A 27,994-nucleotide genomic window follows, 5' to 3' on the forward strand; every position below is an offset into this window, starting at 1 on the left:
CAAAAAAAAAAAAAAAAAACGCACACACACACACAAAAAAAACACACTAAATAAATTAGCTTCCATTGCAGATGCATTTCCCTGGTTGTCCACTAGATTTTTTCATGTGAAATCCCCATTCAGCAGGCCCTCACTTTGGCATTTCTCTCCTGAATGCATCTTTTACTGTATTGCTTCAATGTTTTTTTTAATACTGTGCATTCTTGTTTCCTGCAGGATGTCTATAAATTTTTACACAAAATTGCAAACCATCAAAGGCCATCTTATTTCCACACTTCCAACCATTCATTATTTCTTACCCTTAACATTTTTTCCTATGTCCACTGATATATATCCATTAAGAAGTCCTAAAACTAACATGTCACTTGACACTATGAATTTACATTCAGAAGCAAGATGGGGATTTTTTTAACATCAAGAGAAATTCAGTTTTAGGGCATGTGCAATTTATTTCCAAAAGCTACAATTTATAACATAACTAAATACATACCATAATTTATTACCTGGATAAAGCATGTCTTAAATTGATTGCATATGCAAACATAATATTCCTTAGTTGCCTTCCTTTCTTTTTCTTCGTGTGTCTTACTTTTCTTCACTCCCTTCTGTCACTGCTCAGTTCTCCACTTGATCCTCTGACTCTTCCATCTTTGTCTCTGAATCCACTAACTGCAGGTGTTTTACTGGGCCTTGGACCCCTAAGCCTGAGGCACTAACACACAAACTCTAAGCCATATTTTTTATGTGTGTATGTGTGCATGCATGCATGCTTTTCAACGACCTAGCATTATTTGCGCCTGAAGAGTACATCATATGTGCTCTTGTTCTTCCTCGAAGCTGCATTTCCATGAATTACTGCATCAATGCTGTCACTCTGTCAAGGTGTTAGGATAGCCCATGTTACTCAAATAGCAACATGCCACTGTTGATATCAGACTAAAAGTAATATAGTTACCATTTCCCATTGAGCTATCCACAAACAATAGCTCAATATAAAATTTTTTTATAAATTTATTTCTTAAAATAAGGATCCATGATTAGCTCACCATGTTGCCCTAAATATGTTGTAATTTTCCTATTACCTAAGAAATGCTGTTTTTGATACATACAAACTCATAACTACTTTTAAAATTGTATGTATTTTGTCATATTTTTCACCCACGAAGGTCGCCATTTTTTCATTTGCGCAATGCATGCTGGGTTGATGGCACGATTGGGTCTGTTTGACTGGTGTACATTTAGACAACGCCAAACTATGTCTCTGTTGGCTGTAATTCAAAAGAAAAGGTGAAATAAGTCTGGAACACTTCCTACAATAAAAAAAAATAAAATAAAATCAGCGTTGGAGAGAGCAGAACACAACGTCTGGAGGACCAAAACTAACAAGTGGTCGTACCTTTCCAAGCTAAAGACAAATGCAGTGCCAACTGTTTTTATCCACAAAGCGCCAAAAACCCCTGCTGACCGCTAGTGAGCGAAGGACGCTGGAAGAAACATCCAGACTACTTGAGCAAAGGTTGGAAACTCTTTTAAACGATAACGAAGCTACACCTGTTCTAACATACTGAATGTAAAACCAAGGAACCAACACCGGACCGAAGACCAGACCCTAAACCAGGGGTGGGCAACTCCAGGCCTCGAGGGCCGGTGTCTTGGAACTTTTAGATGCGTCTGTACTTCAACACACCTGAGTCAAATAATGAGGTCATTAGCAGGACTCTGGAGAACTTGACTGCACTTAGGAGGTGATTCAGCTGTTTCAATGAAGTGTGTTGGACCAAGGAGACATCTAAGAGCTGCAGGACACCAGCCCTCTAGGACCAAGATTGCCCACCCCTGCCCTAAACAGAGCAGACATAGAGCTACTTACACACTAGAGGTATGAGCCATTCATTGTTTAATTTCTGAAGCTGAAGGTGACAACAGCAGAAACACCAGCTTCTTCCTCCGTTTGCTGGTCCTCATCTTTCTCTATTCTGATTTCTACATTCCCATCAATTTCAACGCGCTCCGGTTCAAACTGAAAAGGCCTAACGTCGTTGCACATTGCTGTTTCGGCTGGACGGAGCTAGCTAGACTAATGCTAGCTAAACGTCAGTCGCGAACGTTTCGGATTTTCGAACCGGCTCATCACTGAGAGCCGTTCTTCATTGTATGGGAAGGGGCTACAAAAACAGCAGCGCAATGAGCGGCACACGAGAGAAAAACGAGAGAGGGAGGCGTTTCATCACTTTCTCTCTTCTGCTGCTCAGTTCTTACTCTGATTGATTAGCATGGCAGCTCTGTAGCCAATCACGTTTGAGCGTATGGGATCATACCATTATGGGAAAAACCAGAGGGGAAAGACGGAACAGTTAGGTTAGTCCATCCCCTCAGTCAATAGACAGTGGTGAGAAGAGTTCTGTGTGGAAAAAAAAATCATAAATATAATTGACACCTGAAAGATGAGCACCATCTGGCTGAAGATTAAAGATATTATCTAATAAATTATATGATGTACTTTTAACACATTAAGAACATAAAGATGGCATCTGATTTTTGCAGATATTTTTGTGATACAAACTCACCGGACACTTTTTAGACACATTTGTTTTAAGCTTTGTAACACAAACAGTGAATCAGCCAAACACGCAACGGCAACTAAATGCATTCATGCATCCAGACACAGTGAAGACAACTTGCTGCAGTTCAAGTGGAGTGTCAGAATAGGGAATAAAGGATATTTAATTGACTTTGAACATGACAGGGTTGTTGGTGCCAGACAGGCCCGTCTGACTATTTCAGAAACCACCAATCTACTGGGATTTTCACACACAACCATCTGTTGGGTTTTACAGAGAATGATCTGAAGAAGAGAAATGCCCAGTGAGCATCAGTTGTGTGGACAGAACTGGCTTGATGAAAGATGTCGGATGAGAATGGGCAGACTGCTTTGATATACACCAGTAAGTAGCTCAATAGTCACTCATTACAACCAAGGTATGTAGAATACCATCGGTCAACACAAATTTGAACCTCAAGCAGATTGGCTTCAACAGCAAAAATCACACCAGTTCCTATACCTGTCAGCTACAAACAGGAAATTGAGGTTTTAATTCACATAAACTCACCAAGTTTGGACAATACCAGCTTAGAAAAATGTTCTCCTTATCTATTGAGTCTTGATTTAAGCTGCAAAGATGATGATGTTGAAATGTGGTGCAAACACCATGAAAGCATGGATCCACTATACCTGGCATCACCAGATCTGGCTAGTGGTGGTGTAATAATGTGAATATTTTTGGCACTTTTTTGCCCCAAGTGAGCGTTGTCAAAACACCCCAGCCTACCTGAGTATTGATGCACCAGCACCACCACATTCATCCCTTTACAGTCACTGTAACCTTTGTACCCTTCCTCTCATGGCTGCTGCCAAAAGTATACCATATCCCAGAGTATCTCAAATTAATTTCTTTAACATGGCAATGGGTTCCCTGTTTTTCATTGGCCTCCACAGTCACCAGCTCTAAGTCCAGTGGGGTACCTTTAGGATGCATTCAATGTTAAAACTTCAGCAACTGAGTGATGCCCATCTAACTAAAATATTCCTTACGAATGATTCTGACATTTTTTTAAATCGGTGCCACCCTGCACACGTAAAACTTGTATCATTTGCCATAGTCCTCTACGTTTGCCTCAATCCTCGCACGCACAAGGGCTAAATATAATTCATGATATTCCTTTAGTTTCTTTGTATTCACCAACTGTAATTGTCAGTACCACAGCTGAATTTTTCTTTTCTGAAGAAGGCAGCTCTGAAGGCAAAATGGGATTCAAACTGGTATTCCCAAAGTGTGCCTTGAATGCAGCTAGTGATATTCAAGTATATTCCATTAGAGTTCTGTAGTAAAGAGCTCCGTGTTTTTTCTGCGCCGTATCAACATTGAGCTTTCCAAAATTGTTTGTGTCTGTTTATCCTCAGTTTATGCTGGAGTTCATTTTTTTCTGTTTTGCTGCTTAATGTGTATTTATTGTTTATAGGCATATTAAATCGGTAAATTTGGCTAAATTTCTTCTTTTACGCTCTTTGGTTTTTTCTCAAATCACAGTGGACCAGAGTAAATATTGCAATCCAAATATATTATCCTAAATGTATATTTGATGTGGGAGGAAGTAAGACATTTCTTTTTTTTTTAAGGCATCAATTTAATGCAGGTATTTGAAGGGGCACATTATATTTAAATATAATATGTGGTGCACTGCTTCATGTTTTTCAGAGTAATAAAAAACATTACGCACATAAATTTACTATTTTGTCTATTATGTCTAAAAAAATTATTGGATTATGTTTATTTAGTGTCCCAACAACACTAATAGCAAAATTTCATACATTTTTATATTACTATAAATATTATGAGGTAATACGTACAATCACATCTTTATTGCTTAGGATGACTCGTGTTTAGCAACTTATGACTGCACGTACAATGGCTATCATAACACAGTGATACTGAAAGCTAATAAAAAGTAATGAAGTTGGTGTGGCTGAGCTGAGGTAGCGAGATTTTTCTGCTCCGGTTGCTGAGCTTTGATTACTGCAGCCTGTGGTACAATGCTGGATAATTAAACACACACACGCACACATAAACATATCCATATGGCAACTGGGTCAGACATTGCCCTACATTGTTTTTTACAGACGCAGGAAGAGCAAATGAGTGTGAAAACAGAATGAGGGGCAGAAACACAATGCAAAACACAGAGAGACAGATGTTTGTGATACAGTCACACTAGAGCCGGGGGGAGCAATGAGCTGGCCTGTAGTGTGGATCTCAGTGGGCGGCTGTACCAAACTACAGTCTAATTACACGTCATTAAAGAAGCAAAGACAGAGGCTGTCTAGTCCAGACAGCAAAACAGAATGTGGCAGAAAAACACCAACTAATGCCCGAAAACAATTTGAGCTTCTCTGATCCAGCTCTTAACTAACTACCCAGATTTCACATTCTTTTTTTTTTTTTTTAAAGTGGCCTACATACAAAACGGTGCCTAGAAAAGATATGCTTGGATTTAAATCCACTGACCTCCCTGTATGTCCCAATAACTTTTCGCAACAGTTATCAGTTTGGATTTATAGTGATTCATAAATATAGCCACCACTAGTCATTGCTGTTAACACTAAGCTTACTTTCTCATTTGAAAATATCCTCTAAAATAGTTCCCCAGATATGTAAGATATTGTAATCTGTCTCATATCCAGAGCTGAGGAGCTTAATGGTATTTGAAATTTGCTAAATATCAGATTCTTTCACTTGATAGACAAGCAGCTGCCAAGTTTCTTCCCAGTCTTTTACTGCTTAAACAGAATAATTCAGTAGGGTGCATTTTTGAAGTTTGCTGAGTTTCTTTTTAGTTATTCTGTTTGTGTATGAACATACTTCTGAAAATTGAACATTTTAAATACCTTTTCTTTTTCAACATTTTTACCCAGTTCTTTTTTTAATTATATAAAAATTATATATATAGGGTTAACAATAAAACAAACATATAAAGGACTGATGCAGTATTTAATTTGTATTTTATTTAGTCTTGATAATTTAGATCATCCTTATTAGTAGTAGCAGTTAATTTTACAATCTAAAGTGATGTCACTTGGTGTTACCACAGCTGCCCCCATACCTAAGTATTATTGCAGAAGATGTACATTTCATGTAATCTCTTATGACTTGTGATTTTATTTAGCCTAAGAACAGAATAGTGGGTCCTGTCACAAAACAAAAATACTTCAGGAGTAGTTTGAGAAACACAACAGTGGGTTTTCAGATGCTGACTTGGCCTCCAAAATCCCTAAATTTCTATCCAAGGACTATCTGTGGAATGTGCTGCACAAACTAGATCCATGAAGTCACTTCTTCAGAAGTGGACTTAAAGGATTTGGAGCTGCAGTAACATCTTGGTATCAGATATTAGCACACTTTCAGAGGTCGAGTGGAGTCCATATCTCATAGGCCATACCTGCTTTGGCAGCAAAAAGGACTTTGAGAGGATTTAGTTTTGCTATAACAAGAACAGGCAGAAGATTTTTGAAATAATCTCTATTATTTTAAAATGGAGATTATTTTTTACCTAAACTTTAAATCAAAACAATGTGTTGGCATGCAAATAAAATTGATTTTATGGCGTCATTAAAATTTTGATAATCCATAGTTAAAATAAAACCGTGTCACTTTATTATGTCCATCTGATATAGTTTGTGTTATTTTTGCACACATATATTGTGCTAATTTTTTTTCTTTTCTTTTTTTTGTCAAATGAATTTTTATGGAGGGGCACAATATTATACGTTTTAGTTGTTCTTCAATTTGCAAAATACCATTTTAACAACAAGCTGATACAAATTTTCTAACTAGTCAGGCTGTCTGCTCCATTGGAGTAGTTTACTATTTATAGACAGTGTGTAGTCTGTAAACTGGAGCTCTTAAACAGTGTTACATAACCCTTGTATGTAGAAATGGGGTCCAACCCTCCCCACACACGTAAAACTTGTATCATTTGCCATAGTCCTCTACGTTTGCCTCAGTTTCTTTGCATTCACCAACTGTAATTGTCAGTACCACAGCTGAACTTTTCTTTCCTGCAAATCAAGTAAGCATGTAGGAGCCATTTTCAGCCAGCTTACTAGCAGTGCTCAGCAACAGGTGACAGATGTGGACTGCGCAATTTCTCTGTTCCATGCGGCTTTAAATAATTTCACTCACTCTAGCTCTTTCTCTCGCACCTCACTAAAGATTTTGTATTTTTGAAACAAATTTTTTGGATTCTTTGCACTGACATATATATCAAGGCCATGAACTTTGTTCTGTTGAAATGATCAAATTTCCCCAGGAATTTGCAACTTTATAGGCATCATAAATCGTAGTAGTAATTGGTCTGTCATCTTTGATAGATATGAGTAAGAGTGGTAAACAAAAGCAATAGTTACTATGAACAGATGAAAATATTCCAATTTGGCCAGATATTCAATTGTAATAAGTCCCTTTAAAGGACTTCTTTAATTCCTGGCTTTGCTGGTTTAGCTGAATATGCAGCCTCACCAAAAATTCTCAGAATATCAGCATGCTGTTCATAGTAAGACCTGCCTGAGATCCAAGTTAAATATGCCCTTGTGATGATAAAGCTTTGTTTGTACCACTGCTTGTGCAAAGGAAGTGTTGGTTTACTAACTGTGAATTACTATTGAAGCCTATGGGCTTTGACTTCTTGCTGGATCTGTAAAATCCAATGAAATATTTCACTCCCGTTTGCATTTTTTTTCCTTCAGCACTTGGTATGAATTTCAAGAAGCAAATATGCCCAATTGTTCTGATTGTGAAAATTAGTAAATGTGATATTATCTTCAGTTCAAAGTATTTATTGAAATTGTGAACACGTATAAACAAACCTACAGGAGACATAGCTCACTGGAGACATGTAAGGATTTTTTCTTCTGTCAATTTTAAATACAGCATTAGGCTGGAGGGCAGCGATTGTAACTCCTCTACAACTTCATTGAGGAGCTGTCACGGCTGAGCGTGCCCACCGGCGACAATCTGCCGATTTTGGTGACTAACATTTATCAACGTCAGGATGCGAGCAGACAGGGCTGAGATGAAATACTTTCTGCCATCAATGTGTCTCTCTAAAGATGACCATCGGCGCATGAATGAACCGGCCAGCCGGACATCGGTCCCCGCTCTCACGCCCACGCAGTCAGAGTGGCTCATTAAAAATATAAATAAAAATCGCAGCCCTTAAACCTACTGTGATGCTGAAAGAATGAGCGCTTGCAACAAGCAGTCTGGCAAAACCTTAAAGCTCGAAACAGGATTACATGGGGGCTATACTTACATGAGCTGTGTGGGGAACTGGGATGGCAAACAGCCCTCCTGCCACAGCAGGAGCAGGAACAGCCAGGTTCGTACCCTGCAGGTATCCATTGTAAAGGGGAGAGAAAAAGAAGGGGAAATTCCCCGATGTGCGTCAGTATCCAATCTGCTTCGCTTCCCCGCCGCCGCCGCTGCCGCCGATGAATGGAGCGACTTGCGCAAGCGGCGCAGCCTGTTCCTCCCTCACAGATTAACAAACCCTGACACCTTTAATCTGATGACTCGACCATCCTGCGCTCTAACAGGTACCTGAGCCGGAGATCTCAGGCTGCTTCTGTCTCACCCTCCCTCCTTATGCCCGCTCTGTTCGGCGAGAGGAGGGAGAAATAAAGCAAATCTTGTCATGCTATTCTTTAGTTTAACTAAATGCATTTTAGCATTTCTTTTTATTGTACTTTTTTCCCCAAAAATATTGAATTAACTGTATAATATTTTTCCAAGGAAACTTCAGAAACATATAAAATACCTTACCTTACCCTCCTGATGTGTTCTACAGCATCCCATATTGTGACTAACAATTGCTTTTTCTTTCTTTTGTTTGTATGTTTTTTTATTTTTATTTTATTTTTTGCTTCTCTATGAAGAAACACCTGACTACCACCCACACTGGCAAACGCATTCTGAATACAGAATCAGGGCTTTGCTTTTTAAAATGCTATGCAACATTTCAGCATTTGAAACGGGCAGAGACAGATGAGACTTTACAGAGGTTGATTGCAAAGCCTTCAGTCGACAACATCAGATTGAGGGACAAGATGTAGCTAGATTTTGTGAAAACAATATGAGAAAAATATAATAACAGCTTAGTGAGTCTCAGAGTCATCCATCATAGCTGCTTTAGGAAATTAGATTTGGAATATTTGCTGCATATTCTCGCTCTTCCTTTTGTCTAGTGTCTTGAAAAGAAGTAAGTTTTTTTTTTTTCTTTTATTATGCTGCTAACAGTTCAAGTAATACAAATATTTTTGTAAGGAGCAAGTTTACTCCATGGGTGTTGTAGTTGCGTGCTCAGGGGTTTATGTGTCTTATTCAGACCTGGAGGGAGGGCAGGGCAGCAGAAGCAAGATGCTTGGGGATTTGGTTATCAATCGTTGCTTGGCAACCACACACCATCCTCTCATGGCCTCTCACTACTACCCCCCCCCACCCCCCCCACTCCTTTTCTCTCTATTCTTGCTTTGTCTCTCCCCTGCCACCTATCCATCGCTCCAAGTATACACTACAGAATCTTCCTCAGTTACTCCCCAGGTCTAATCCTCTCGATCCTGATCACATCACCTCCTGCACATTTCCCTGACAGCCTAGAGAGAAGGCAGTGGTTACTGCGATGGGAAAAAAATAAATAAATAAAGGAATAATGGGCACTGGAGAGGAACAAACTGAAATAGGAAAGATCCAACTGGAGACAACTGAGCAGAGTGAGCCTCTTCAGACATCTTCCTTCGTTGTATTTATTATTTATTTAATATGTTGGAAACACTACAAACTACAGCCTTTCACCAGAAAATGTTACTTTTTAGGCACTACTTTGCTGCAATGTTAGTGTCATAATTTCAATCAGCTGGGTTTCCTTGAATATTTTATTTTATTTATTTTTTACCAATTGGAATACAGAAAAAAAACCTTTTTTTAAATTAATTGCTTTGTTTCAAAAGATTTATCCAATCTTTTGAAACATGTAATTTACTTTGAATCCGTGTTGGATTGAATGAGCTATACAGTATACAAATTTGTTTGTATTTATTTTGTAAAGCGCCTTCAGAGCACTTTTTTTTTTGTTGTGAATTGGAGCTAAATTAATATTCTGAATCTAATTAAATTTAATTGCTATTTAATTGTATTTCTCTGTGTGACAGACCCTGGAAGACATTATACCCATGTCTGAATATTAGCCCTGTGCATTCCTAATCTTCTGTTGCTGAAATAATACAATACATTTCACCTAATTCAAAGAATTCTCTCAATAGAATCCAATTGTAAAAAAAGAAAAAAAAAGAAATCCAGTTGCCTTTTGTTCAACTTTTTTTTTATGTATAGACATTGTACATAGATATTTCTATGTAGAGAGCTCAGGAAATTGCGAATGATTTTTGAAAAATGTAGCAATCATAATAATTTCATAAAGTACAAACAAAGACATGCACTATTTAATAATCACAGTGATGTTTACCGACTGCTTTTGGTTCCACATAAAATGCTGCCACCTGCAGGGAATCCCATGCCATTACAAGCATGAACTTTTCAGATTGGAACAGTGATAAAAATGTAGAAAGACCGAAGAGCCCTCTTGCGGCAAAGTAGCAGTGCTATCAGTTGAGCCACCATGCACACAGTCTCTTAAAAATAAAATAAAATAATAATAATAAAATAAAAAAATATATAGGCTATATATATATATATTATTATTATTATTACCTAGTGTATCTGAACCAATATTATTGTTTACATTTAATTTTACCATAACTGACAGCAACCATCATATACCGCAGGGGTGAAAGTAGGGGGGTACGTACCCCCTTACTTTCTGAGTCCCTCCCAGATGACCGAGCTTCTCATCCTATCTCTAAGGGAGTACTTTTAGCGGGGGTACGCAGTACCTGCAAGAGAGGGGAGCGGCTGTCTGCTGGAAAAAAATCAATGGGTTCACTGTGCAGCCGTGAGTTCACCCACTAATTAACCGTGACTGATTAGTTTTTCAAGAACAATCTAAAACACGACTTAATCAGTTAACAAATACATTTTTTTTCTCATTTCATATTGTTTCTGAACTGTTCGTGCTTTGCTAGAGCAGCGGTGCAACATGTCGATCGCGGAAGGTTTTGAGTCGATCTCGGCATTAGGTGACAAACTGAACTCCGCCAGGAGGCTGAGGCCAGCACGTCCTCTTCTGACTCCTTATCAAAACGTTCGTAACTTTATTAAAGAACAACAACAAAAATCAACAAAACGCGCTCAAATTAATGACCCAACAAAAATAATAATCTCAGTAATTATTGTTTCAACAAGGTGTTGTGCAATTCTGTGCTTTTCGGTTCCATTACCAAAAAAAATTGCAGAGCAGGAGTTTAAAATGAACTAATCAACCACCGCTGTGTTCATGAGAGGTTTATTAATGATCGCAAAAATAAATATCAAGCCTGCAAACCTAATATCATAACGGACTGAATGTTATGTTTTTAACGTAATCTCTGGTCGGCTTGTGGAGCGCAGGAGGTTGCCATGGCAACGGGTGTGCTTAAATGACAGAGAGAGACGGACAGTAAAAATGTGCGAGTAGTTTAGAGTTGATCGCTGTTCGGGTTGTTTTACCTTTTTTTACTTTTGTCTTGGTGCATCACAGCCGCTGTAGTTTCTGAACGTTCAATAAACGACAAACTTGGACTAATTACCTCGTTCTGTGACTATACGTCATTTACAGCAATATGTTTCATTAATTATTTAACAAACAAATGGCTTTTACCGCGATAATTGTGTGAAATTAAATTGTTGAATATAAAAAATAGTTTATATATATATATATATATATATATATATATATATATATATATATATATATATATATATATATATATATATATATATATAACGCATAAAAGACAAAGAGATGCAGTGCTTTGCTACACTATCACTAGATTAACAGGTCAGGAAAAAGGTAATTAAGAAAAAAATATGGAGGAAGAGGGAAGTAGTTCAGTTATGATAGCTTGACTTTGACAACCTTAAGATGTAGATGTGGTGTGGAATTCTGTTAGAGTTCAGTCAGAAAATAAAAGGCTTAAGACTTAAACACCAACTCTGACAGATCATCAGTACAGCAGGTGTTTAATTAGCTAATAGCTGCAGTAGCTAATATACCACATATCACTTATTAATCACAAAAATAAATGTCAAGCCATAAAAACATAAGACTGTAATGGACTGGATATTCAGATTTTTTTTGTGGGGATATTATTAGTACTATTATTATTATTAAAAAACAATAGTAATGAAAACAATATTAAATAGGGTTAGGGTAGGGTAATATTTAATTTACTTTATGTAATTTAACATAGTTATTAAATTATAATAACTTTATATTTTAATATTGTTATTAAATTATAATAACATTTATATAATTGCTATTGTTTTTAATCATAATAGTACTATTGCTATTATGATTAAAAAACAATCAGTGCTTTTTAAATTATGAAAACACTGTGTTTTTATGATGAAAAAAAACAGTGTGTTCATTATATATAAATATGTGTTTATTATATATAAATATATAATTATTTTTATATAATATATAAATATATATTATGATTTATACTATATAAATAATATGTATTATTATTTATAATATAAATTCTATAAATATTATCATAATAAATATTATTACAATAATATTTATTATTATTAAATAATAATTAGATTATCAACTAATTTAATTATATAATTGAATTATATAATTGAATTAATTAATTCATTCATTCCACGTCCCAAGAGCCGAAACGGGTTTTCTCCGTGGGGTGGCTGGGCTCTCCCTTAGAGATGGGATGAGAAGCTCGGTCATCTGAGAGGGACTCAGAGTATCAGAGTAGAGCCGCTGCTCCTTCACATCAAGAGGAGCCAGTTGAGGTGCCTCGGGCATCTGGTCAGAATACCTCCTGGACGCCTACCTGGTGAGGTGTTCCAGGCACGTCCAACCGGGAGGAGAGCCCAGGGAAGACCCAGGATACATTGCAGGGACTATGTCTCTCGGCTGGCCTGGGAACGCCTTGGGATTCCCCCAGAGGTCATGGAACAAGTGGCTGGGGAGAGGAAAGTTATGACCTCCCTTCTTAAGTTCCTACCTCCGCGACCCGACCCAAGAGGAAGAAAATGGATGGATGAAATGGATGGACAGTTGTAATTATAACTGCCTTACACTTTACGCAAGTTTTTCACTGTTCATTAACATATTCATCCATATCCATATCTCTGTATCCATGTTTGTTCCTAGGGAAGATTGGAAAAATCATTACCTGGACAGTGCTCTCATCAGAGGGCCTGTCTTCTAATGCCGTTTTCATCAAAGGAGAAGTTGAGCATTCAGACACAGCTGTCGCCTTTTCACAGAAAACTTCCCCAGCCGGGGAAGCATCAAAATGAAACACATCGAAAAGATCATACCGAGTGAAAGTGCACTCGTCCTGAGAGCTACTTTTTCCTAAATTGCTACCAGAAAGTAGTTTGTCAGAACTGTTCCTCATTCCTGAGGTAATAAAATATCCAATGCCAAAACCCAGAGGAACAAAACATGCTGACTAAGATCTCTGCCATACTAAAAATCAGGGGGAGTGCGACAGGTGAGGTTTGTGCTGATATCAATTCCTTTGATCGCAAGCTCTGCAGGCAGCGAATTCTGATTATTTGGGAGATCGAACATTGTAGATATTCTCTTCTTTTGCCCTTTTCTGCATCACACAAGTTAAGGTTTGATAGTCAGGTCTCTTCTTTCCAGAACAAACGTCCCCAGCCGGGAAAATTAGCTCTTTTGGAAGATTGGCCAAATCGTTCCCTAGGACAAATCTCTCTTGATGGGTCCGGTCTTCTAATGCCACTTTCGTCAGAGTAGAGATTGAGCTTTTAGACTCAACAGTCTCCTTCCCCGGCTGGGGAAGTTTGTTCTTTGGGATTAGAGAAATCGTTCCCTAGGACAATTTCTCTTGATGGGTCCACTCTTCTAATATCCCTATCATCAGCAAAGAGGTTGAGGTTTTAAACTCTACGGTCTCCTTTTCAATCCTATATTTTAGGAGGCTAGGGATTAAAACAGGGATCTTAATGGTGAAATATTAAGTTTAGATTGGCAGTGGTATATTAAAACCATTAATTTAAGTTGGATTTTTTATTATTATATCAGGTTGAAAATTTTTAATCATACTTGACTTAAAAATATCTTGAAAGTAAAATTAAATGTAACTTACAGACATTTGCTGCTGCTGTTGTAAATTGTGACAAGAAATTTTGCCTGCTTAGAGAAGAGCAAAGAAATAATTTTGGTTTAATAATTTTACACGTTAGCATAGAAATAGAATAAAGGATGATCCCAAAGAAATGATGCTGCCGCTCCATATTTGATGGGTTGTAAACGACCCACTCGAACACGTTTGTTCTGCACGGTGCGGAAACGTAAACAATAGACAGAACGTAATGTCTTCCAGCTTTTTCTGTGTAACTGAGAGCTCAACATCAACAGCAGCACAGCGTCAGCAGCCCACATTGCTGATAGCTGGGAAGGAGATAAATTAGTCAATTTATATGCTTTCCTGTAAACTGGTTATGAGTTTGTTGGTTTTTCACTTTTCTTGTATTCTAACTAACTAACCAACTGGTAAACAAATGTTTATATCTGTTTTTAAAAGAATTGTAGCTTCTCTCTTTATGTCTCCATCAGATAAGCAGCAGTAGCAGCTTTTAGTGATATTATTATTCATAATAATTAGATTGTTTTTGAATACGATTCAGGATGTAAAATGAACCGATGAAGATGGTCTGTGTGTCTAGTCTGGTCTGGGAGAGATGTCTGTGGTTCCCTTCTGGACCTGTTACCCCATCAACCTGATGTGGAAGGCTATGTTCAGAATTTAGGTCTCACGGCATCTCAACGTGTCAACATTGCAACCAGTGGGCTGAGGAAAATACATCTCCACTTTGTAGCAATTCAAGAGCTACACAGCTTTTATCGTGTCGCAAAAATTTCATCAGCATAGAAACTCCAAAGTGTGCTTTATAGTACCCCCAAGAATTTAAAACGATTTTCACCCCTGCATATACCTGTACTTTTTAAAGTTTTGTCCACTAGTGGCATATTCCAGTTTAGTGAATTTGGTTTTCTTGTATTTAAAAGTTTCACTTCTTAAATGACAATAAAAAGCGGAATCTCCGCAAAATATATATATAACATATTGTAAGAGTATAGTCAGTTTTAAGAAATTGCTGCAAATCTGTCTTTTTTTTTTGTAAAAGCAATACTTAATGTGAGCTCCTATTTGTAAAGAAAAAAGATTTTTCGGCATATGGAACAGCATGCATAATGTCTGATTATAGAAGTTTTTCCCTTGTGATAGAAAGTAGTTTAAATAAAACAGAATAAAAAAAGTAAAACATTGAATTTGCAATATAGCTCTTAATATTTATTCTTTTGACTCAAGGGAAATGTTTTTTTGTTTTTTTACAGCACAATTTGCATATCTCAACACACCCCGTGTACAACCACAAAACCATAACATTATATGCTTTGTTTTTACACTGAGTGAAAAACAAGACAATTTTACAAGCATATCTCTTTACACTCAGCATACAGATAAATCTATACATATTTTCTCTCTTTTGAAACATAATCTGTGGTCAAAATATACAGACAAACCATCAACAAAACATGCAACATCCAAAACTAAAAGTTCCAGACAACTACTTAAGTTGAACAGATTTTTTTTTTTTTTTTTTTTTTTTTACCACCTTGTAAGTTGTTTTTGCAGGTTTGAGAATATAATCTCACTAATAATCATCAGTGGACAGCACATGTTTTGATGAAGTCTCAACTCCCCTTATAGGACTCTAGACACCCACTGCTGTACAATTACAAGTGTTCTGTGATTTAGAATTGCTTTGTATTTTTTTAACACTCACATGCTCAAACCTCAGACATATAAACATTCAGTCATTGTAGAAAATAAACACTTTATGTACACATGTCAAACAACTTGAGCACATTCACACCCCTCAAGACAATAACAACAAATGAATGGGTTCACAATTACAGGCAACGGTTGATCTTAACAAACAGTATTTAGCATGAAGTCTAATGAAACACAAGAGGTTTGACAGTCATGACTGGGCAATAAGATGAGATCTTATTTACTGCACTGTGTACACAGACTGCTCAGTACACTATGAGGGATGGAGTAATTGATTTCACTGGAGATTGTGCATCCCTTTTGGGAAACCTCTATATGTTTATCTTTTGCCACATAGATACAAAATGTACACTACAATAGTTCCTGCCACCACATACCACATACACTGTGACTCATTTAATTGTTAGTGCAGAGACACAAACCATGTAATTCGGAATGTCCCGACAATTAAAACGAGACAAAAAAACAAACAAACATTGTAATAAAGTGCACAAGCTCCATGTAGATGTTAACTGTAGTTAGCATCAATATATACTAAAATAAGTACAAAATAAAGATATTTAATATTTTTCTCTAACCAAATGTACAAATCATAGTTACTTTTCTACAAGACATTTATAGACGATATGTTCACAGAATTTAACACAAATGCATTCAAATACATATGTTGCATAGAATTACCTTAAAAGAACTAATGGTTCTTGGAAAAATGTAACAAAAAAAAAAGAAAATACAAAAATCAGTAAATATAGAAATATACTTAAAGGGGCGGTATTATGTATTTTTCAGGCACATAGTGCCATTTTATAGCACAATCAAGTAACTATGTTACAGTCAGTTGTGAAAATGCTGTATGTATCAAAAATAAGAATTTTGACTTTTCAATTTGACGCCTCGCAATTGGTCATTGTGTCTAAGAAACTTCTAGTACTCTTTCCAACACTCCACCTTCAGCATGTCAATTTAAAAATGCTCTCCCATGATGCTGTTTTCATCATCATGGAAGCCAAGCAGTCTTAGGAGCGCTGGGTTGAGAAACAGTTTGTATGATGAGCTCAGCAGATGTGCAGTTCTGCCAAGGGTTTTCTAATTGCTGCTGCTGCTAGTCTGCTGGAGCAGAGTTGCAAAGGTGCATGGATTCAGGGGTCTGTGGAGTGGAACCAGCTTCAAGGCGGAGCTTTGGGTAAATAAGTGGCGTTTTGTATGAGCAAGTATATATAGTTACCCCCGAATGGCTGCCACGGTACATTCAAGGATTTCTCAAACATGCGTGGAACACTCCAAGGATGTTTTGATGAGGGAATAACATAACATTATATAAAACTAAAAAATTATTTTACATAATACCCCCCCTTTAATACATAAAAAGGAAATAAGTAGTGGATGGCACAACAAATATTTTACCATTTTGAGTATGGTTTCTTCTGCACTATACCTTAATGTATGAGTGACATCTTGCTCTTTGTGTGTTTCTTGATGGAAAGTTGTATCAGCCCTGCTTTACAATTAAACACACCGACAGTACTTCTCTTAAATTTTTTTTTTCTCACATTTTTTTCTTTATCTTCTTTTCTGATTTTATTGATGTGGTTGCAAAATATTAAAATATGAACAAGAACGTATACATGGGTCCCCTGCATACACATGAGTAATGAGACTTGGCTCTATGTGTTCCTCTGACCCTGATCATGCCTGAGAAAATAATTTGATCACAGGCAGTGAAAGATGCTGGTCCACTGTGTTTAACAGGAGTCACTGAGACAAAACATTTTTTGTGTGTTTTATAGCCAGAGACACAGAGGAGCATTTGACTTTTTTTTTTATCTACATTTTGAAATTATTTCCAGATAAAGCCAAAATAGAAGGGCTTTGCTAACACACAGACACCCGAGCAATCACACGGAGCTTTTAGATTTACTTGTGGTTTTGACACAACTTCTAAAATTTACATGTCCATAGCAACAGTGATAACATGAAGATACCTACATAGAGGAAAAAAAAAACTGCAGCAAACTAAGAGTAAAATGTTGCACAAATGACACAGATGTGTAAACGTCTGTCATTCTGAACAGTTGTAACATTTGTTACATTCAACACAGCATGTGCAAGATGCTATTCTTTCTTCTAGTCTCCCCCCTAAATATGATGCTTGTGTTATAGTAATTTATCCATTGATGTTGACTTGACCCATGATTTGAGGCCTGTTCAACACAGAGGTGCATCAGTGTGACAATATGGCCTACCTGGAGCTCACAAAGGTCCATATTCACCTAAATGTTATGAGGACTGCTTTTACATTAGATTACTGGATTGTCAGTGCGCCACCCACTGCCTCAACCTAGAACTTTTGTTGATATTGTCTGATAATATAATCTGACAAGAGAATAACTCTGTGTTGCATTTAGTTATATTCTGTATATGCTAATTTTAAGGTTTTAATATATATCACACTGTACAATTCTTTGATATGCTCTGTGGTCTGCATGTGGGATAACAGAAATGTTAGAAGTGCTGTACAATTAATCTTTATCCCACAGCAAAAGTTCAACAGTCTCATATTTTTTCTGACATAAATTAGAAGTTCTGTCATTAAAAAATAATTATGCGTTCCACACCACTGATGTAAAGTTTCATAACAATTACATACATTTTTTTTAATTAATTAAAATTTTCAAACTTTTTCTTAAGTTAGTTGGTGAAGTCCTCTTGTGCAATATCAAAATTATTATTATGGATCATACAGCTGAACTATGTTATCAAAAACATAACTGTCTTTAAGCCATATTTCAGGGAAATATCAATCAGTAACTGCCTTTGCATGTTTGCATCCAAGCAAAGTCTAAAGAAAACTGATATTAGAAGAGGGAAACGTGCGCTGGCAGTGTTGGACTGACAAGACATGCAATGTTATCGTCACATAGTTCCCTTCATCTAAAGATCTATAAACTCACTACATCATTTATTTAATATTTCTGTTATCTTGCTCTTTTGATTTCTTCCTTCCTTTTTGCTTGTTATTTCTTTCAAATTACTGTTTTGCACTCAAGGGTTAGTCAGGTTAGAGCTGACGAACAGTTTGTGCCAGCTGACCACTCTCTTCCTCATGTCCACCTTGTCAAGCCAGATGTAGGCTTCTCCTATCAAAGTCTTCTTCACAAACTTCCCACCGTTGGACACCAAGAAAAGCTGAAAGTACATTAAAAATAAAACAAATTTCTCATCTTATTGGGCACAATAAAGTTGCATGTGTTTGATTGTATATTAACAAAATAAGTGTTTTCGGGTAAGTACACAATTAAAACCGCTATTGATTAAACTATAATTTATTTCCAGACAAAAACGTCAACTTAAACTGTGCACAAAAATTTAAAATATTTTTCTTCACATGCCCTTTTTAGGATTTACAGTTTGTCCTTGCTACCTGTATTGAATGTCCCGTTGGGTTGAGGGGGAATCTGAAGGTCTCATTAAAGGAAGGCTCTCGGTCATGTCGACAAACTCTGGTCTTTTTCTTGATGATCCTCTTCTGAGTGGCTACATTCACCACATACAACTTGACATATAGGTCTGGAGGGAGGTTTAAAAAAATGTTAATACACTATAAATAAGCGTGAATTCAACTCAAGCTTAAAAGAACATCACATAATATGGCATACAAAATGTAAGACAATGTCACTAAATGTAGCAAAATTCAACACTAAAATGTAATGCAGTGTAGCACAGCAAAGCACACTTACATAAAGTCATAGATACTTAACGTACCTTGCAAAATCATCCCTACCTTTTCAACTTTTCAGATTTTGTCAAGTTCAACAAATTTGATTGGGATTTTATGCGAGTATCCAACACAAAGCAGTGCATAATTGTGATGTAAAAGGAACACAAAACGTATTTTCAAAGTCTTGCTCAACTGAAAATGTGAAATGCACAATGCACTGAATACATTGTAGTTTTTTTTTTTGAGGCTCTGTTTTCTAGAGACTAAAACGTCTGCCCAACCTTCTTTACAAAATAGTTTGAGATCAGAGTGATTGAACTAAGAGCTTCTGTACTTTTAAGTGTTCCCACAGATTTTCCATTGGTCCAAACTTGAACATCTTCATAGAAGATGTGGATGGACGACAAAACAAAATATGAAAAAGGTATTAATATTTTTACAAGGCATTATACATACACCCCTATATATGAACATACAGGTACATACGTGCATTATTTTAGATGGCAAAAAAAATGTAAAATATTTTTTTCCAACCTGGCAGATGGTCCGGGCTTTTGAACTTATAAGTGATATTTCTGCACTGAAGGATTTCTAGGACCAGCTGGTCTCCCTCCGTCTTCACCTCCTTCTTAAGAGCAACCTTAATTTCCCCAATTACTTGAGTTTTACCACCTGACAATAAAAGAAAAATAAATGTTTGCAATTTGTGCATTTTCATGCCTTCATTTACTAGTTGAGAGCAGGTTGATACCATTAAATTGGAATTCCAGAGACTGAATTTTATTTACACATTTTAATATCAGATGTTAGTTTTAGTCTGGCTTCAGAAAACAAGATAAATTGAATCTGGAGACATGAGCTTGCCAGACTCCATCGTAATGATTTCTTGACCCTCATCTGTGTAACAATAACCAGCTTACAGCCTTACATGACCCTAGGCTTTTGTTACAAGAGGAAACTGGAGATGGGGGAGGGGACTATTGTGACATATGAGCTACATGAAGAGTAGATATAGTTATGATAATGGACAGGATAGTGTGACATCCACTCCCCTTCCGCTATTTCAAGACATGCATTTAGTCATTATGTAGAATTAATGCAGTAAACTAACAATGACCACTTAACAGAACATGCTACGAAATCACTGTTCAAACGGTTTAATAAGACTTTGAAAGTGCTCATATAAAATTACCCAGCAGGGGGAGACCTACAACCAAAAAATAAAAATATAAGCTTGCCTTCATTTTCTGGAGTGATTTGTTGGTTTTTGTCGGTACCGTTAGGAATAGTCTTACCACTGCAGAGAAAGAACACAATTTTACCCAAAAGCAGCATTTGTTAGGCTGTGAAAATTATTGCTGAATGCATAGAATGCTAAAAATACAATACAAAAAAGATCTTACATTCGTGGGACTTGAAAAATGGCACTGTCCACTCCAATGCCCACCCCTTCATCCCCATCCATACCACCATAGGCATCTCCAACAAGGCTTGGGGCAGACAGCACCACTGACCCTGAGACATCACCTAGTCGGTGTCCCGGTCCTGTGAGTGACAAAATACAATGTGACAATGAGATTCAACCCATCAGTCTATCCAATAGTCAGTCAGTGGATTTGTTTGTCACTCTGCCTATACACAAAGCTTCACATTTGCAAGCATGTCAAAAAGATAAAACACCACAAGTAATACCATAACATCTAACTTAGACTCCCCATCTTTAAGCTGAAGAGCAGTTTAAATGACTGGATTAAGTGAGGCTACTTTACAGAAAGCAAATACAATTGTGTTGAAAATAATAGCAGTGTGTTTAAAAATGAGTATACCTCAAAATTGTATGCTTTTTTCCAAATATACAGATTAATAAGGATCACAACACAAGCCATTACAAACTAAAATATGGAAAAAGCTATCAAATTTGTAATCACCTTACAGAAAGAGAGCAGCACTGAATAATGGGTTGTACAAAAGTTAGCAGTGTCTCAGTCTTTACAATCTCTTAACCTTCTCTGTACAAAGTGAAAAAGTTAAATATTTAGATTTCCTGTGACTCACTGAACTAATATGTGGTCATGTGTCTACTGGTTGGCAAGCCTGTGAATCTGGAAGCTAAGTTGTCGTGGACTCTGGCATTGGTAGGGTATCCTATGGCAAACTGGCCACTGGGATGTTGAATGTCATTTCACTCGCAGTAAAGAAACTAGAACTGGACTTTGAAGTTGAGTGTTGCCAACTAGAGTTGGAGACACCTCCACATGCAGTTTCAGCTCTGAAACCAGAGAAGCACTTGAGTTTTTCCTACTCCGAAATTAAACAGGAAGAGGTAAGTCGGGGAGCTGTGTGAGGAAACAGAAAGGATAGTTCTCTATTGGAGGAGGCTTTAGTCTTTACCTTAAGCAGAGAAAGTTAATTATCTTGGTGTCTTGCTCCTGAGAGACGGTAAGAAGGAGCAGTGGATGGATAGCTCTGGTCTGTTGTGGTGTAGAAGGAGCCATAAAGTGAAGCTCTTGATTTACTCATCCATCTACTTCAGACTTTCTTGGCTGGAATTAGCTTCCTCTGTAGAGTGGCCTATCTCTACCTGACGCATAGGATGCGGAGCTCTGTCATCCAGTTGGACCCTTATACTAAAGGCACTGCTTCCTTACATTGAAAGGAGTCATTTGAGGTGGTTCAGACATCTAAACAGGAAGTGTCCTTAACATCTCTGTCAGGTAGCAAGAGAAATTAATGTTCCACCTAGAGGAGACACCAGGGCAGAGTCGGATTGCACTGGAGGGACTATACATATATATTACTTCTGACCTAAGATCACACTGTGATCCCCCAGTGTAAGGGATGTCTGGCTAAGCCTGTTGCTTACACATGTTTCTTTCACTATAATTCAGTTACACAGGATGAGCCGTGTCACTGTAATGACTGCTGGGCCTGTTGTTTTTCTACTGTGCTACTACATCCATCCACATCTAAACTATTTTCAATGTAGAAACATAATTTATTTTAAAACTTACGTGGTAAGTGATATTGACCTGCTATTATTTTGAACACATGTATTTTCACCAAAACAAAGTAGATAAATCTTAATCTGAAAGCAAATTTTAATGGTTGTTAAAATATTATTTTTAGAACTAGTGCATCATTCCCATAGTTTGATTTTTTGGTAAATGTATTTTACTTCTTTCCATTTTAGTTTTACTTTAACAGATTTACTTTATGACTTTATGGTTGGTTATGTTTATCAGAGTATTTAGACAGTACATTTATTTCATGGTGCCTCACCTTCCCTTGATAGTACAGCTGCTCTCATGGGTTAGCCGAAAGCTTTACTCTCACTGGCCGGTGAGTGTAGAGTGAGACTCCAGACGGCTTTTGAAACCTCTTGGTGTTTCTTGGTATGACTTGGGTCAGTCTCACATTTGTGTCCCGTTTGTTTAAAGTGCGGGAATAGGATAGGACTGGATGGGGTTGGAAGATGGTGTTCCATTCGTGCGTGTGTGTTTGTGTGCGTGTCTTTTGTGATTTGTTTTTTTTTTCTGGGGTTCATTCATGTCAGACATGCACATATAGAGCAGTATTGTGAGACAACAAAGTATTTAGTAGCCACAAAAGAGTTGCAAGGGAGTCTGTAGCTGCATGCTTAAAAAGCTCCAAAAATAGGCAGACTTATCTTAGAAAGGAATTGAAGTTTAGGTTGAGTTCAGGAAATCCCACAGATTAAAAACATTGAGTGCATATAGAAGTAGTTTTACTTACTTTAAGATATGAAAAAAAAAAAAAAAAAGAAACGTTAGGGGATGCCATCCCAATTTGGTTTCTACATTCAGAATATCTCCAAACAAGTGTGGTAATGAGAAACCATAATCTTGGGATTGACACATGCACACTACTTCCAAAAACAGAGTAGTTAGAGGGAAGGTATTCTTTGAGATAATTTGAGGCCTAAATTACAATTAAATGTATCTTTACTGCAATGTGTCCTTTGTAATCAATTGTGACTTGTAAGTGACTTTTTTACATTATTCTAAACATTACTATCAAAATATAAGGTGATATAAGGTCCTATTTGTCTTGTTTTTGATATTAATGTTGTACTTAATTTTTGTACTTCAAAATAGCTCCTGATTTTGTTTATTTTCATAGTATATTAGTTACTTTTAAAAAATGTATTTTCTGACAAATTCATTTTTGACTACCATCATCAATCAAACAATTTGTGCCTAGAAAGAAAATATGACCCAAGCAGAGTCCAAAGGTAAATGTTAAGGAGGTTAATGCAGAACAATTCAGGTTTAATTAAACAGTCTCAACAGAACTTGCATGCATGGATAAAAAGGAAGCATGTCAACGGAGTTGTGTCATGGGGAAGGGAAGGATTTACTTGGTTGCAGGCGGGACTGCTGCACGGCAGCCTCTGCGGCAGCAATGGCTATCCCAGCATCCTCAAGGTGGGCTTGAGTGACACTACTCTTGCTTTGACTTCGGGATGGGCCATGCGAGCGCAGTTGGCCATCAGAGGAAGACTTGGAGCTGCCTGGGCTGCTGTGGGACTTTTCCAAAGGTAACATTTGCATGTCTGGAGGATGAAAATTTTTCTTTGGCAGATCTGCTTGCACCATGCCACAGTTTTTAACCCAAATAAAGTCTAATTAAGGCAGTGATACATATTTCAGTGTTTTATGCAAATCATTTAGATATTTAAAATTCATATGTGAAATTGATGTATTTTACCTTTGGCTGGGTCGGGGAAGATTCCATGGCTTCTGCTCTTGATCACAGAGTTCTTAGGTGAATCATGACCCAGATCTCCCTGTCCTGGTCCTTGACTTTGTCCCATTCCATGTCCCTGTCCAGATCCTGAGATATGACCCTGACCTGTGAAATGTCCTTGACCATGACCCTGTCCTGACCCAGACCCTGGTGGAGCTTGGGAAGCATAGTGACTTCTGCTCTGTTCGATGCTTTCACTCTGCTCTTTCAAAGGCAGCCAGCGGGGAGTGTTGTCCAGCTGAGCTGTGTTTGACAAGTCAATCAGAACCTGAAACGCAGTCAAATTCACACACAATATTACAATTCAAAAGAACAGATAGACATGTACACTAGATGCCAAAATAATACTACAACACAGTTCTTGTGAAATATGCATACCTAAATCTTTTTGTATTTTCCCGTAAACGTCAATGTTTTCATTGGAGTGTTATTTGACAGATCAACACAAAATGACACATCATTGTGAAATCAAAGGAACATGACAAATGGCTTCCAAAATGTAAAGGCATTTTTCTTGTCCCCATTCTATAACATCTGGAGACATTATAAAAAGGGGGGAAAAAATCCCACATTTCTCATTTCCGGATAATGGATTCAGTGCTCAGTGAGATGTCCTAACTTTGAATTTTGTTTTATTACTTAGCCCCTTAGCTTTCCCCTACACTCTCTGGTGTGTTTGGTCTACATGATCCTGTCTGCTCCCTAATGTTTTCTGACAATTTCCTTGTGGAGGAATTTTTGTGCCATAGTCAAAGAGCACACATTTCCAGTCCAAAAGCAAGATTTCATGTCTTTTGTTGTCAAAATGTTTCATACTTTTGCTTACATTTTTATTTTGAAAGCATGACTTCATGTCTCTCTTCTCAAGAATTGTATTGCTTGTACTTAAAATTTCTCCTTGCACTCAGACTTAGTCTCTGCTGGGAACAAATCTTCACTTGCAAAACTCTCTGATCGCTTGGTGGAATTGTTCTGCCATAATCCAAGAGCACACATTTTCAGTGTGAAAACAGGATTTTATGTCTTTTGTTCTCAAAACTTTTAATAATTTTGCTTACATTATCATTTTAAAAGCAGTACTTCATGTCTTTCTTCTCAAAATTTTTCCTTGCGCTCAGACTTAGTCTCTGCTCGCTTATGGAACATAGAACTGCCTTTTGGCACAGTCACCTGGCAACCTCTCAGCCGTTAGAATGAAAGTATTGTACTGGGTGCGTTTTCTTCTAGCGGGTGTGCCTGTGTGGCTGCTATTGATTGCAGCAACCTGCGCCACCCACTGGATGTAGGGAGAAACAACGACATCATCTTTCTGCTCCGTAGTACATTAAACATCCACCAGCTGTGTGCTACTGATCACTAACAGCTACTGATCTTAGGTAGGAATTTGTTCACCCAACCAATGACATCTGTCTGTCTGTCTGTCTCTAGAGATACTAACAGATATACTAACGATATTTGAAAATAAAATCTATCATGAAAAGAAATCTGGAAAATAGAAACCTTGTGTGAGAGAAACATGAAATGTGAAGCAGCACTTACTTCTCCAAGAAAGTCATTGGAGGAGGATCTGTCATAGTCCCACACTGTTACTTCCAGTGTCTTTTTCTTTAACTAGATAGGGAGAAGGAAAGAGAACAGATGGTCACAGACTGAGATGTGCTTATTATGCAATTAAGTGACATGAAAAAACATGTGTTTTGTCGAGAAAAGTCGAGCTTATCCCACTTCCCCATGCTGGAGATTTTAGTTTAATAACAACAATGAATAAAGTTACCTTTAAAATTAATTACACAGGTGACATCAAGACCCAACAGTAGAGTCAGACGGTAATAAAATTAATCTGGTTGTGTTTGTTGTTATTGTGTCCTGCAAACTTTGCTTTAATTCTACTTTTTTCTATTTAATCATAAAAAATCATAGTCAGGCAGAAAGAGAGTCATGGAACTGGTTGAGATCTTTCCAGGACACACAGAAAACAGGTCACAAAGGCCTGGAGCTACTAGTAATCTTGTATTATGATTTAATGTTAAATGAAACTCATGTAATCTTTGTTTTTATATGCAAAATGAATTTATGATGTTTTAAAGGTGAGTAAAATACATGTAATCCTTTCTTTAAAGGTTACAGGTCGGAGAGTAGAAATGACAAGACCATAGATGGATAAAAAGTGTCTGAAGCTGTGTTACGAATATAGGCTGGAGGGGTGGAAGAACAGTTAAGCAGAGAGAAGAGAGGAAGTGAGATTTTTAGACTATATCTGCATCAGGTGTGAATACAGATAGAGGACTTCAGCAAGAAGTTTTGAAGAACAAGGAAGGTTAAAAGTTAAGTGGAATAAAGGTCGAGGCTAACTGAAGATACCTGACGTCAGGGAAAGTACGCGGAGATGTAGGAGGTGAAAGGACTGTATACGTGCCCCCCTCCCCCCCCGAAATGTAAAAGGTATAAAAATATATGCAGGCGATGAAACGGTGTTCTTAGTTCCTCGGTGTTCGAGTCGAGACCACACGAAGATGCAGCATTAAGATAAGGGCGGTGCAACGGGACTACGGGGAGGTGAAGACTTCGCGCCGCTCGAGAAAGGAACAAGATCCGGTTGCCCACAACTCGAGTTCTGATTCGACAACTGCCCTACACTCAACTCAAGACTATCTCAACGATGCAGCAGCAGACATGGGGAATAAACGAAGATCGCATATGGATAAAGAACTGATTCCATGGAGGATTCTCACCAGTTCAACTTTGGATTTGTTCTAAATGGGATTCCGCCTTCTCAAGACAGGACCTTGTCCACCAGTTCTACTTTGGATTTATTCTAAATGGGATTCCGCCTTCTCAAGACAGGACCTTGTCCATGGATGTTAAAGTTTTCTGCTGCCAAGTTTAACCTCATTATCGGGGGTCGAGTGGAGCTGCATCCCAAAGCCTCTCATTTTTAGTTAGTGACACAGTAGGGACTGGTAGGGAGTGTGATTTCTAAAAATTCTTATATTAATCTTTTAATTTTTCTTTCTGATTGAAGAAGCTGTATGTCATTTTCCCCTGCTAAAGCTTGCTAATAAAATACTAAAGTCTAAATTGATGCTGTGGACAGTTAAATTAATTAAGTCACTTAGAAACTAGTTTTTCAGGTTAATGTAAAATCAATGTTCATGATCCTAGTAAATTGGGGGCTTCAGACGTTTCTTTGGTTATGATAAATAATGACCCTGGGACTCAGGCCGAGTCTTTAAAATTATCTAAGCTGTAACAAGTGCACGTTATTAATTAGAGAGAGAGCTACCGTTAACGAATGTGGTTTTTGTTCTCGGGCACCGGCGAGCAACTCCGATGTCTGATATAGGAACTGTAGCGGGTCATAACGTTCGGATTGAAGGTAGTTAGAGCTTAGACGTGTCTCTCTCGCAGCCAGCTTAAACAAAATGTCCTCGACAATTCAGCCGTGGTAATACCCAGGAATTAGGGGCTTTTTCGGACCCGTTAGTTGGAGAGCTGGTCAGTAGTCAGTCCGTTAGAGTTGGGAGGTTTCAGGGGCGTGGCTGATTACTGGGTAATAACAGTTTATAATGGTATAACTATATTTCTTTGTCTTTTTAAGAAATCTTGTCAAAACCGGCAGGTATTGCAAACTCGACAGAAGTGAATATATTCAACAAAGAAGGTGGGTGTTACATTGCATATCTTCCAACATGCATTATGTGCAAACAAGGAAATGACATCAGACTTATATAGCACTTTTCAACCCTAAAAGGGTTCTCAAAGAACCTTTACAATGAAATCAGTCATTTCCATTCACACATATTCGCATAGTGAGAATATCAAGCTCCTGGATTGTAGCCACAGCTCTCCTGGGCTACAATCTGGCTGCCTCAGGGTGCCCCCAGGAAGAACACTATTCCTTGATGAACATTGCTGGGCTGTTGAAATTGTAGCTGACATTTCTG

General features: G+C 37.5%; 2 protein-coding genes and 1 long non-coding RNA gene across 14 annotated transcripts in view; 1 reads left to right on the forward strand and 2 right to left on the reverse strand.

Annotated features, from left to right (window-relative positions):
- The window catches only part of LOC103465999 (voltage-dependent calcium channel subunit alpha-2/delta-1), a 70,475-nt gene extending 61,954 nt beyond the window's left edge, over positions 1 to 8,521 (reverse strand). The window contains exon 1 of the mRNA XM_081608154.1: positions 7,867 to 8,521. Coding sequence (XP_081464280.1) covers positions 7,867 to 7,955 — 89 coding nt within the window. The 5' untranslated portion in view covers positions 7,956 to 8,521. The remainder of the gene's footprint in view (positions 1 to 7,866) is intronic.
- LOC145551992 (uncharacterized) lies at positions 41 to 27,992 on the forward strand. 3 transcript variants are annotated; one of them, XR_014087904.1, is made up of 4 exons: positions 41 to 1,516; positions 2,838 to 2,945; positions 26,171 to 27,545; positions 27,649 to 27,992. It is a non-coding gene; the product is annotated as an uncharacterized LOC145551992 (long non-coding RNA). The 3 variants fall into 3 exon arrangements; XR_014087903.1 differs by having other exon boundaries at positions 26,171 to 27,992; XR_014087905.1 differs by lacking the exon at positions 41 to 1,516 and adding an exon at positions 1,524 to 1,879 and having other exon boundaries at positions 26,171 to 27,992.
- pclob (piccolo presynaptic cytomatrix protein b) overlaps positions 15,040 to 27,994 on the reverse strand; it is a 63,309-nt gene continuing 50,354 nt past the window's right edge. For all 10 annotated transcript variants that reach the window (XM_081608139.1, XM_081608140.1, XM_081608138.1 and 7 more), the window contains 8 exons: positions 25,590 to 25,661; positions 24,012 to 24,318; positions 23,662 to 23,856; positions 20,687 to 20,828; positions 20,522 to 20,580; positions 19,818 to 19,955; positions 18,987 to 19,132; positions 15,040 to 18,751 (listed from right to left, as the gene is read on the reverse strand). In XM_081608139.1, coding sequence (XP_081464265.1) covers positions 18,608 to 18,751; positions 18,987 to 19,132; positions 19,818 to 19,955; positions 20,522 to 20,580; positions 20,687 to 20,828; positions 23,662 to 23,856; positions 24,012 to 24,318; positions 25,590 to 25,661 — 1,203 coding nt within the window. In that variant the 3' untranslated portion in view covers positions 15,040 to 18,607. The remainder of the gene's footprint in view (positions 18,752 to 18,986; positions 19,133 to 19,817; positions 19,956 to 20,521; positions 20,581 to 20,686; positions 20,829 to 23,661; positions 23,857 to 24,011; positions 24,319 to 25,589; positions 25,662 to 27,994) is intronic.

Source organism: Poecilia reticulata, chromosome 6 (assembly GCF_904066995.2).
Source record: "Poecilia reticulata chromosome 6, P_reticulata-male-v2, whole genome shotgun sequence".
Classification (NCBI taxonomy): Eukaryota; Metazoa; Chordata; class Actinopteri; order Cyprinodontiformes; family Poeciliidae; genus Poecilia; species Poecilia reticulata.